At 32.0% G+C, this 13,317-nt stretch overlaps 1 protein-coding gene across 3 annotated transcripts in view; it reads left to right on the top strand.

Moving 5' to 3' along the window:
* Window positions 1-13,317, top strand: part of ZCCHC7 (zinc finger CCHC-type containing 7) — a 238,138-nt gene that overhangs the window by 207,097 nt on the left and 17,724 nt on the right. For all 3 annotated transcript variants that reach the window (XM_032635505.1, XM_032635504.1, XM_032635503.1), the window contains exon 6: window positions 1,329-1,364. In XM_032635505.1, coding sequence (XP_032491396.1) covers window positions 1,329-1,364 — 36 coding nt within the window. The remainder of the gene's footprint in view (window positions 1-1,328; window positions 1,365-13,317) is intronic.

Here is a 13,317-nt window from a genome sequence, read left to right as displayed (position 1 = left end):
ACACCTTTCTTTAGAAAATTACATTGGATAGTTAAGCTTAAGATGCATAATGGATAAATTTTTCAGCATGGTTGGAACATAGCTACTTTTTTTTGATCTAATCACTAATGATGGTATAATCAGTAGAGATTTTGCCATTCAAAAGTTATTTTCTGAATTATTGCCATACCCGTAATATTTTTAGATTATGTGAATCATCTTTGTTACTTTTATCCCTACCCTGAAAAATAAATGAAAGAGGAATGATAGATCAGGTAAAGAATTGTTTCAAAGTATATGTCAAAGATTATAAAGGTTTAAAAAAGATTTAACTCATTCTAATTTTAGGTATGCATATGTGTATGTATATGTTTGTGTATATACACATTTTTAAACAAAAGCTATAAATTCACATACACTTTAAGGATTGCCATTTACTTAGCTTGATGGTTTAATTTATTAAAATCATTGCTATAATATAGTTATTAAAAATATTTTCTGTCTTCAACAGTTCTTTTTCTGAGAAGATAGTAAACTGATCAACAATTCATAAAGAGCTCAGTTAGAAGTGTCTCTTAACAGAGTCGTAATTTAAGCATACGGAAAGATTTATATGTGTGTCCATAAGGAAATATCTCCTAACTGGTTTTTGTTGTTGTTGCTGCTGTTGTTTTGCTTTGTTGTTACCTATTCTGGTTTCGGTAAATCCATCTTTTATCAAAGTATTGAGGTTTTATTGGGTTTTTAAAGTTATATCTCTATAAATGTAAAGATGGAGAAGACAACTTTTAAGGGAAAAGGCATGGACTTCAGATTCTTGAGGTTGTTTTTTGTTTTGCTTTTTTAATTCTCTTGTTATCTATGTCATAGAGTATTGAAAGTTAGTAGCAAGTGATTAGGTAAAACATCAGAAATATATAACTACAGCGAATGCTTCTTAAAAGCAATTGCTATTAAATTGTTTTCTGTCATACTACCAAGGTTCAAAATGTTCTTTTAGAAGGTGTACTTGGTGAGTCTTACTGATTTTGACCACTGCTGTTCATTTATCAGTTTAACCGAGTTATGGCTCTTAATCACATCTTAGTACCCAAAACTTCTAACCTGAAAAGAAAAAAAAGAGAAAACTTTGTAACTGGCTTTCTGACAATGGCAGGGAGTGTGTTAAACCAGTGTAAAATTCAATTAAACTGTCTAGCCAGGTTTTTGAAGCTGAAATGCAGACCCTTTCTGTTAAGCTTCTTATTTTCCTGTGACCGACACCAGTGGATGCTGGGTTATGCCAAAACCAACAGGCTGTAAAGTACCTTGTTTCATGCTCCCAGCTGATCAATATTTTTATTTTCCAGGCTTGCCCAGAAATCTGGAGGCAGTATCACCTAACGGTAAGTAGAAACACCTTTTTTATTTTCCCCAGGACCCAGCCTATTTACCCTTCTCTGAACTGCTGACCATAAAATATAGACAAGCATCTTCTACCGGAAGATAATAAACATCTGAAGAGTTTTTGCACTGAGAAAGCAATAATACACTTTTTCTCTTCTCCCCTGCCCACTCCTCTATCCTTTATCTTCCTGCTCTTAAAAGATTTTGATTGTTTTTTATTACTCACATCATTTAACGATTACATCATGGTATTTCTCAGTCTTCCTAGACCACATTCATTAAATTAAAGGGGAGAAGTATGCTAGAAGCAAAAAAATAGTAGTAATCCAACATCTTTAAAATGTTGTATCTACAGTCCACAAGCATACAGTCCACACTATCTTCCATTATCATTTTCCTGGCTTTACTGAAATGTTTGCACATATTTTTCAGTGAAGCTAGAAAAAACTTAGTGCATCTTTCATACAGAACAATTCAACTGTCATATCCTTAAGCTTCTCTTGACATTCAAAGTGTATAAATATCTGCTTAATACCATTTAAGTTATTTAATTCTATGGTTTCCTTTTAGTGTGATTTTAGGCTAAGTAGGAGCAAAAAATATAGTTTGCTGTGGAATCAATTGGTTAATGCTCAATATTATGAAGTCAGTTTATTTTTATTATTTAGCTTAAATAATTTCAATAATTCACCATAGCCCTACTTATCATTTCTTTTAATGTATTAAATATGTTGTGCTGAGCAAGAGACAACATTAAAAATTACTCTTGTAATTATACAGCTATGCAGTATATTTTAAAGCAGTTCTTTAAAGTTTAACTTATTAAAAAGTTTTTGTTTATAGGAAGACATAGTAAAAATAGAAAGGGCAGAGTTTCTACAAAACACGTCTTCTTACTGCTCTCCTCTTATGGAGTAAAAATAAACCAATAAGTAGACTCAGTTGTGCCTATCACAAGCCCAAGAAATACATCAAGTGGTTTGTTTTCACATTGTTATCACTGTTTAATTTGTTTAAAGATTCTCAGTAGAAAGCTGTAATTCCTTAACTATCCTCAATCCCAAATTGGGTTTTGTTAAAAATCTTTAGTGTTATCCCCTACTCCAAAAAAAAATTTAAATAAATACATGCACATGCGAGCACGCACATAGACACACACGTTACACATATATGTTACAGGTGTAACTCATGAATACATTATGTTTGTGTTAGGGTAGCAATTTTTTTTTATCCTAACAAGCTATGGTGAAATTCTTAGCCTAAATTTAATTGGAATCCAATCATGTATTACACTTTTCAAGATCAGTCACTCTTTGTAACTGTATAGCAAGTTTTTCATCAACATTTTTTTTAAGTAATAGCCTAATGGATTTGACATTGCATTAATTTTCCTTTTTCCCCTAAGTTAGAAAATTCCAAACTTGAAGTATAGAAAGTACTATTTTAAAGCCATTCTTTTCATTATTTGCACCTGCATTCTTTTATGTAACTGTCACAGAAGGATAGAAATCAATGTTTAGTATAACAGAGATATTTGAAGGTTCATTTAATATTGTAGCTTTTGAAAAACATAAATTGTAAAAAGAATAGTTGGGGGAAAAAAATAAAAACAAAACGAATTTGCCTTTGGGGAAATTACAGTATATTCTATCTATAAGTTTAACAAAATCATTTTGAAAAGTTTGTCTTAATTTGGAATCCTGATTAATTTTTCAAAGTAATATTGAAATAACTATCACAATTCATAATTATCAAGTTTAAATTAATAATTAGTAATTAAGAGTTAGTTTACGGTGCAAGTATAAATGCAAAACAAGTATATTTATAAACATGTACATCTATATCAATCCAGCAAAATAGCCAAATAATTATACATATAGGAAATATCCTAATGTGTGCAATTGAGCAATATTTAATCTTGAATGAAAGCAAGATGCATGATGAGTTTAGTCATCTTCAGCTCTTTTACTAGGCGATGGACTGCCATCTATTGACTCATAGTAGCCCTCACACATGAATGTGGCATCAATCAGGGCAATGACCGAGTAATAAAGCCCAGGTTAGAACTGCTATTGTATATTCATTTAAACCAATCTTCTTAAAACTGGGTATTTCTACACTTAATCATTGATTAATTTCTTTTTCTAACCAAAACATGCCCATTTCTTACCCAAAATAAACTACGCTTTTTGAGGGGAGAAATTGATTTGTATATCTAATTTGGAAATGTGTACATTTAAGAAGTTTTCTATTGCTTTTATCTGACTCTCAATCAGTGAGAATAGAAGGATGTTTACACAACCTAAAGTTTAGCTACTAAATTTAAGGTCTATCCAGGAATCACTTTCTTTAAAAAAAAAAAAAGTCTATAGGTTAAACAGTTTTATTTCTCAAACACATAAGGAAGATAGTAAGTTGACTGGTGTAAATGGACCTGTGAAATCAAATCAAATAAAAAATTCCTTAAAACACATTTTCCTCATTCTGAAATAAGAGGAAAATTTAAAAAGAGAGGTGTTCACTATTTTCAGCAATTTCATGAGAGATCAAATAAAGTCTCCTTTACAACTTATATGAATAGAATAGCTTTTTAACCAGACTTGACTAGACTTAATTAATAAAAAAATAAGACCATCATTCTAAACGGTACATGCTAATAAAACTCTAAGACACTACATATATTTTTGTATATGTACATATGTATCCATATTATAACAACTATTTGGCCATGTCATTTTTCTTTATATATTTTAATGGCTATAAAATTATGTCATGTAATTTAATGACTTTAGATTATCAATTTGGAGACCAGCATGGGAAAAAGAAAAATATGATTTTTATTTAGCAATTAAATAATTTCTCCAAATAGTTTATGTATTTACCTCCTTCAAAAAATGTTTAGAAAGTTTTTTAAATCTTCAGTAATATAGCACTGTTCTTATATCTTAATTTGTTATATTTTCAGATTTTGGTAAAGCCTAACTTTGAATATTCTTTTTCATCTTTCAGATAACTTATTCTAGATAAAAAAATTTCCCTCTTTAACTATTCAAGAAGGAAAGTCCCTTCCCCCATCCCCTGTCATTTCTAGTCTCATTTATATTAAAAATCCTAGGCCAAAATGGCCACCAACAGAGTTTTACAACCAGCAGAATTTTTAACTGGTAGAGGCTATAATTTGACATGCTTTGGAGATTTTGTTAATCTTGTTTTTAATCTACTTAAAAAAGTAACCAAGAGTTTGCTATTTGGGGTCCGTATGTATTAAGAACCAAAAAGGACAATACATCTTTTATGTTTAATTTTGCGCTTGGATTTCTTTATGTGCATTGTTAAAATGTGTTACAACCTACTACCTTTTATTTTAACTAAAAGTTTAAACAGGAAGAAAATGTAACCTTTTTGGAAGAATTAAGTTTTAAATGTTTCTTTATGTGTAAGGTTTGGAATGCCTAGAATTCAAAAAGTAAAATACTTGCTCTCAGGGGCATGGAGAGGAGTAGTTTCCTTGTCTTCCTTTCTAGTCTAGGAAAGGCTTGTAACCTGAGTTTACTAGTAATTAATAGTAGTCTTACCTGAACCAGTTGAATGCCAGAGTATATCTTATAGACAATAATTAACAATATCATTCCATCTTGCCACTCAGTTTTCTCTCCTTACCTGGAAACACCAATTTAGAAATGTGTTTTCTGGATTTTCACAGTATGGAAACAAATGTTACTCTCTAAAACATTCTCTGCCATACCATAGAATAGGTAACCCTAAATGTCAAAAGATTTAAATTTAATTTTAGAACTATGTTTTACAGTCCAGAAGGAAAGACTAAGAAAGTAGAATTTGGTTATGAGGCAATAGCTGTACAAAGGGCTTTATCCTGGAATTATGACGTAAGTTAGGGTGGGTAACAATTTTCTACCTAATACTAAAATGGAATATATTTTACTTAACTTAAAATGAGAAAAACTTAAAAGAGTCTAAAAGAGTTTTAAAAAGTCAGCCTCAAGCCAGAACTTTTTCTTCTCATGGACAAAAATTCTCTGTCTCTCTCTCTTCATTGAATATATGTTGGGAATCCTAAATCTCAGAATCTGAGAGCTCCTCGGCTACATAAGCAGAACTGCGAAACCCACAAGAACCCCATCCACACAGTAGTTATCAAGAGATAGGACTTTCTTTTTTCGTGTGTGTGTGTGTCAAAGGAAACAGAACTGGTTACATACTGCATTTTAAAATGTCAACTACCTCCAAATACAGTGAGAACTAGGCCTCACTCTATTTTAGAATTATTTAAGTAAACTTTTTCTTCATACTTTTTTTGAGGCCTGGCATACAAATTATCACAAACTAAGACTTTATAAATTCATTTTGGAGGCTCTTATTTTTGGTTGTTCAGTTCACTTTTCCAATTTCCTTAAGAACTGGGAATACTCTTGTTTAAATTGTAGGGTTTTTTCCTCTATGTCTTGAATCACTGTGGTTAAGTGTTGCTATTAAGATAGTATATCTCTGTCAAATTTTCAGAGTTTTACTTTTTATTAAAAATGTCCTTAATACTAGAACACTACTGAGGTGAATATAATCATGCTCTGAGGATTCAGATGGTACATGACTATTTTGTAGTACCTCAGGGCCATTTTTCCATTGTAGTACTTATAAAGTAAATCACACTGCTTTCTGTTTCAAGTTACTTTGGTGTCTGAATAAAAAGAATTTTCTGAATAATCATTGATAACTTATTTTTCTAAAACTCCATCTATGATAACAGAGATAGAAATACATTTGGACAGTGACCAAAATTTTTTTCAAATGGAAAACTTATGTGAATGCTTTAATATTTATTTAAACATTCACCTTGGTCTTAAAGAATTTAGTGTCAACATTTTGCTAATAATTTTTTAGTTCAGTCTTACCATGTTTTGAATTTAGTGTAAAAGATAATTACTACATTTACAGAATAGGTCAACTGATTTTTTTCACTAGCATGTTGGACCACATTTGCTAGAACTTATCATTGGAAGCAATTGGAAAATGCAATTTCAAAGCAAATGAAACCTGGAATTATCAATCTCAATAAATGAGATTCATTTAAAAATAAATACAATTTGCCAAATCATCAAAAAGCAATTTTCTAAAGCTTCTGTAAAAGGAAGGGGAAAAAAGTGAACGTTGTGAATTATAAATGCATATGTTATTTTTCCTCTCACAATGTGTTGCCTCAGATCTCTAGACATTGTGTGTATACAAACTTGTTTTTGAATGGGAGTAGAATAAAATTATTAGATTTGAATATAGTTTATTTCTATTTATTGAAGCACATGGGAGAGCCTTCATATTTTCATTTTGTCAGAGAAATATTGAAGTGTCATCCCTTTCAGAGAGAATGCCCAACTTATTTGATTTCTAATATTTTAATGCAAAAATTAGTTTTAAATGGGAAGTCAATAATGGAATATTTTGAGTAGTTTTAATATATTTAAATAATATCAAGTGCTTTATGAAAATAATTCTAATGTAGATTTGCTTTATGAAAATAATTCTAATGTAGATTTAAGTGTTTCAGATAAGCAATGAAAAGTATGTAGCATTCACACAATTTAGAAAAGATTCTTTACAAATGTTTTGGCCTACAAACAGCTGTGTTATTGTCATTTTCTAAATCTTTAATGTCCTAATCACCCATCATCGTGATTTCTATTTATTTTTTATGTAGTACATGTTGCTAATAATAAACTAATTGAATCTAAAACTCTAACAGCAACTTCCTTTCTTCAATTGACAAAACAATCTCTGTGCTTGTTTATATGTCCCTTAGTGGCTGGCAGCAAAGTCTATTACGTTTAAGACTTACATATTTACTGTATGGACTTCAAGTTTTACTTCTGTTTTAAAAATGTAAAGAAATTCCTATTGTGGTCTTTATTTTCTTACCTGTTAATAAATGTCTCTCCTGAGGATGATAGAAAGATGGAAAATTACATTTGGACTTTTGTTCAAATGTAATTGAACAAAATTTTCTAACTTTTTTTCTTTTCCCTAGTTATGTTCACCTTTACTTACAAAGGAATTATAGTTAGTTATTGTAGGGGCAATTTCTTCTTGATACTTAAATTTTATGGTAATTAAATTCCAATTTCTAAGTATTTATAATTTTAATATATATATATATAACATTTAAAAAATATTTTCTTTCTTTTCCTTAAAAAACACATACATTATTCATATAACCCCAAAGAAAACTACGTTGTTTTTTTCCTTGAAGCTCTACACTTTGAAATACTGTCCCTGTTATGACAAAAATGAATGTAAAACAGGTAGCCTGAGAATTTTCAAGATCCGTGAAGTTTAACACTGCACAGTATATAATAAATTAGAGTTCAAAAATCTGAAATGTTGAATGGTACCTATTCTTTGTCATGTTAAGTACACGTAAAGAGCATACAACTATTAGGTAGAATAATTTTAGCATATTCAAGTGATTATTTTTCATATGTACTTTGAATGGGTGATTCACGTATTCCTTAAATAAATAGATTCCAGGTGATTGAGCTTGTCATGATCTTCTCTGGACATTTTAGTGCAAGAATAGAAGTAAAGTATACTGGACCAGTGGTATTTGTATTAAGCATTCCTTTTAGTAGTCATGCATGTGAATGACATGGTAGATTACAGTAATTCCTAACAGGTCTTAAGTATTTAGGAATCACTTAGTCATTCACAGTCATGATCAACCATAACCTTTAAAGGTTTTGGTCAATCATTTGACTAATCTGCAGGAAAAGATTCATGAAAGAACCCCTTAAGTTATTGACATGAACAATCTCTCTGAACTCGTGTTACATTTTCTGTTATGGTATAACCTACAGTTGTAAACTTAAGTTGAATTAAGTTTATAGAAGCAAAATCTCTTAAAAGACTAAAAGTTAATGAATTACTGATAAACTCAGTCAGATTTTAGACTTGAAATTCATCTGCCATTTGATCCCCACATGCCAGAAAGTCATATTTTTGTACATTTGCAAATATTTTCTTCCAGCTATTTTGAGTTCGGCAGTGGTCCTCCAAGACCAACAACTCTGGTTTATTAGAAATATCAAAACTATTATATGAAGAAAAATGCTTCATGTTTAGAAGACATTTAACCAAAAATATATTTTTAGTATCTTTGGAATTAAAAGAGATCGTCACCTTAATTGGTGTACCACTACACTGGCAGATCACATTTTAAAAACAAGAAATATTCAATGGGAATGTTCAGAAATTCATATTAGCTTTGTAAAAATAATTCACTGTGCGAATCAGTTGGTAATAAAGCTTTCTCAATGTTTTAATTCCGATTTTCAAAAACCATACAAAATTAAATCTATTAGCTAAATTATAAGGTCATCTTTATAATGTGTAATATATCCATGTCTATAAATACCCATTTTACATAAATATTGTTCCTTTACATGTATTTGTGGATTACCCACATTTCTTTTCAGTTAGGGGAACTAAGTTTTGGTTGTTCCTTAACTTTCATTTATATAATAAAATCTCAATTCTCTCTTTCTTGGATCTCTCACATTTCATTTATTTGTCTTTGTACCACATTTCCTTCTCATTTTACTGAAGTCCTTAGAAAAATGTGCTATAAAATTCGGCTGAAAGGGCAGACTTATTTCTGAGGAAATTACTAAGGAATGTTTTTTTATCATAATATAGGGGAAAAAATGCCAGCTTTGGGATCAAACATTGGTTTAAATTCTGGCTCTTTCATTTACTAGATGTGCAAACTTAGTTAAAATATTTCCCTTCTGAGACCCTCAGTTTCTTCATCTGAAAAATGGGTATAGTGCCTTCTAGAGCTGTTATAAGTATGCAGTGAGATAATAAATGTAAAGTACTTAGCACAATACCTAACACTTAGCCTGTGTTCAACACTCTGTGAGCTCCAATACAGCAAACCCACAAATTCCTCACTCCTGTAGAGATAGCAACTGGACTAATAGCCCAAACTCAGATTATATATTGTGAAGCCTTTTATTTGCCTACGATGAGGAGATCCGTAATGCTTTTTTTATAAGGAGGAAAAAAATTTTTTTTCCTCCTTATAGCTATTGAAATTAAAATCCCCACAAGCAGCGCCTTTTGTTAAAATTATTTACCTCAGTTTTCATTTTCTAGTTATTTATGCTTGTCTTCTTACTAGAAATGTAGGTAAGTAACTTTTAATTAAATTACAGCAAACAAATTATTTTCTTAATTTGATTTGCCTAAAAATCATTATAAAGACTTTTAAGAGTAGATCACAAACATACTTACTTTCTCGTTTAGTGAAAATGACTAAATAAAATGTGTGCCATATAAAGATATAATGATATCATTTTGAAAAAATATATTGTTAATAAATGTATAATTCTTAGGTGGTAACTTCAGTGTCATCTGAATATAGTCATGTATCATAACCAAATATAATACTTTCTGCTAGTGGTAGAGGGTTTATGTTAATCAGATGAGAAATGAAACAAAATAGCATATCAGTTTTTTGCACTTCAGGTAAAACTGCTTCATGGCCTTCACATGACTGATGCCAGAAACCAGCCTGATTTCACAGCAAAATGTTGAGTTATAAGAGCTTGTTCAGTTGTTTTGCAGTCTCCCACCCGTATTCTCATATAGGTCCAGCAAAAAGGGCAACACAAAATTAAGCACTTCCTCAGTGGATGTGATTGGTATTCTTTCAAAGAGCATTCCTATTTCATGTTTGTTCTTTAAGACATGTAGGAGCTAAGATGGAGCATATTGTAAAAGCATTACTTCCCCCCTTTAAACAGGTACTTACAGCTGTGGAATTCTCTACCTTTGTGACTGATGGTTAAGAGTATTTCAGTAGAATAAGCACGAGTGGGGTATGGGGAGGGGGAGAAGTATGTGTTGTAAGTCATGTGGAGTTACGGCAAAAATGAAAATCTCAGGGCTTATTTGGATCCCGTGTGTATTAGCTAATAAATATAATAAAGCTGTGGCTCTTTTATTCTACGATTTTTCAGTGATAGTTTATGTGCAATTGTATGCAAAATATATAAGCAGATTTGAATATGTTAAGCCCTGCTTGTGGTTGGTAGATGTATATTAATGTGGTTTCTGTGTTTTATAGTCTACCCCAATAAACATTCAGATAAAATATCCATGGTTCACACATGTATGTGTTCTTCTCTTTCCCTTCCCCCACATACTGTCTCCATGCCCTCCTCATCCCTCCACCCTGCATCAAAGCTTGTGGTCGTTTTCCATCCATGTACTAAAAGGTTCTTTGTAAACTAGGCCATTTGTCCATCATTGTTTGGGGTCCAAACAGTGGTAAGATACCCTGTCACCGATCCCTCGTACTATGAATGGCAGCTCCTCTCCGGACAATTGGCGGAGGGGCCAAGAAATATTCCTGAGAGGATTATTTAACCTTTCAATTTAGAGGGCACAAAGCCTGGCTGATTAATGAACTTTCTGATGGGCGCCGATAAGCGGATCTATTTCTTTATTTCCCCTAAAAGTGATTCCTTCTCCTGTCCATTTTACTATAATCTTAAACATAAAATGTGGCAAATAGATTAAAAAACAGCACTAAAGAGTTTATCTGGCTGGCAAACTGAAGGAGCTAAATTAAAATTGGTAATGACAGCAGTGGCTCAGCCTCATATATGGTTTTTAAATGCACTGTGTATTTTGAAGAGACTTATTCTCCAGTGTGACTGGTAATGACTGCTTTGGGTGCAGAGTCTGGGGCTGGCTTCTGTTATCCCCCCCACCCCCCAAAAAATGAGTTGTGTTATCTGGATGGCTGCAGACACATACGCATCCCCCTTTCTCACTGCATGGGCAGACAAGGTCGATAGCATTACAAGGTATTTGTGGCAGTGCTTGTTTCAGTTTTCAGAGCTGCCAGTTTCCAGGCGGATTTGAATTACAAAAGAAGAAGCTGGCATGAAAATTGAAAGGTTTTATCGGCTGGTCTGAAGCCTCATAGCACATTGCTTATTTATGCAGTCCATTTGCACCAGGAAATATAAAAAGGAAATACATTTTTAAAATAAGGCCATAAAGACCCAGATATGTTTAAGATGGCAAATAAAATATAGATACCTATAATATCTTTCCAGGAAACGATTTTCACTTAATGTTGCACATTACTTCAGAAGAGCATTTATGTTGCTGTCATAAATTTGTGCGTTTGTGTCACTATGTAGGTAGTCTCTGGGGATTAAGAAGGAAGCCTTTGCTAACTTACTTTAAAATTAAAATAGACAGAGGGATAGCTCTGCAGTTTGAGAGCTACATTGGATTTATTTAAATAGGGTGGTAAATTAAACTTAAACTAACATTTTTGCATTCCATGTAAAATTAGCTATGGCCCAGTGAATAAATGCCACTACCTTTGGAGAAAATTGGGATACTTTTTAAGCCATGAAGATTTAGAACATTCAGGGGGTGAATTACTGTGATCCTTACTGTCTTGCATATGTTCATTGTTCCCTGCTTACTGAGGTTTTCTTTTTTGTTGTTGGCTTTTTTGGGGGGTAGGGGTAGAATGTCATTTACAAAAAGAAAAATCATAAATTAATAAATTTAATAGCTCCTTTTTATAAAACTTATGCTTCATTCATTTTAGTCTGCAAATATATTGGCTTTCAGATTTTGCCTAACACTTAACATTGTGAATATATAATCTGGTTGGAGTTATACCAACAGTTTACTTCTATTCTTATTACTGTAGCATAGTTTTGACTTGAAAAAGATACAGTCATGTAACCCCTTACACTCTAGGTTACGTAAAATGAAGATATAAGTGTACAAACATACAGTACTTCAAGGACATCAATAACCACACTGGTCATTTGCAACCTTCAGCCCATTGGCTTATAAAACTTAAGAGTATCCAAAAGAGGGGTAGGGAAGAAATTACATGTACATAGGAAATATCAAATCAATAAAGCAACACCCTTTATTCTGCTGCAATTCAAATGAACACTGTTTTAGAATCTGTTTTCCAATAAAGCAAATTACTCTCTGCTAAACCATGAGAAATGCAATTTTTTGCAATTTTCATTTTCACCAGTGTCTGGTACCTTTCTCATGTTTTCATGACCTGGACTAATTACTTCATGTAGTTTTTTTTTAACAGAGAAAATATCAAAAGCATACACGTCTGCTGCATGCTAATGTTGTGCTGTACATTTTTTCATGAATTTTCATAAGGATTTTTTCTACATAGCATGTGTGGCTTAATGATGTAATCACCCGATAGACTAGAAAATGCTCCAAAGGAGACGTTCCGGTCTGTTGTGTACATAATACATGTTTCAAAAATCTGCCTAATTAAGGAATTACCCAATGGATTGGGAGTCTGTTGGGTACATGACATAGTTTTTTAACACATAAAAAATATAGGTATATCATTATATATGGTGTTTTTAATGGCATTTTTAGGATGTAGGGGAAATTAGTAGCAGTGTCCACTAGAATACAATTGAATTCTTTCTTTTCACTGAGGAAAACTTAAAAATCTTCATAAAGGAAGCTTTGTTTTAAAATAGTTTCAAAGCCTTTAGCTTGAGGAGAGACTTTCTTCCCCGAATTTCTCAAAGGGAAGTAATACTGTGAATATTTGTCAGAACAGTATGCAAACGGAAGGCTTTGTCTAAAATCATGGGTGGAATAGACCTGGAATTCAGATCACCAGGTGTGAGGACCCACCCTAGAAAAACACTGAAAATGGAGGACAAGACATTAGCCTTTGTATCTTTGGTCATATGGTATCGTTTTTTGCCTTTTCAGACTCGGCTTTGGTTCAGTTCACTGTGAAACTATTTGCCGAACTTTAAAATTTCTTCCTTTGATTCCTTTAGGCCCCAGCTGTGATTTTCCTTGAATATGTACCAGTTACATTTCTGTTGGCATTTATATTGTGAACAATAC

This window comes from Phocoena sinus, chromosome 6 (genome assembly GCF_008692025.1).
Source record: "Phocoena sinus isolate mPhoSin1 chromosome 6, mPhoSin1.pri, whole genome shotgun sequence".
NCBI lineage: Eukaryota > Metazoa > Chordata > Mammalia > Artiodactyla > Phocoenidae > Phocoena > Phocoena sinus.
Note: the sequence above shows the minus strand (reverse complement) of the source record. Positions and strands in the feature narration are given on the sequence as shown.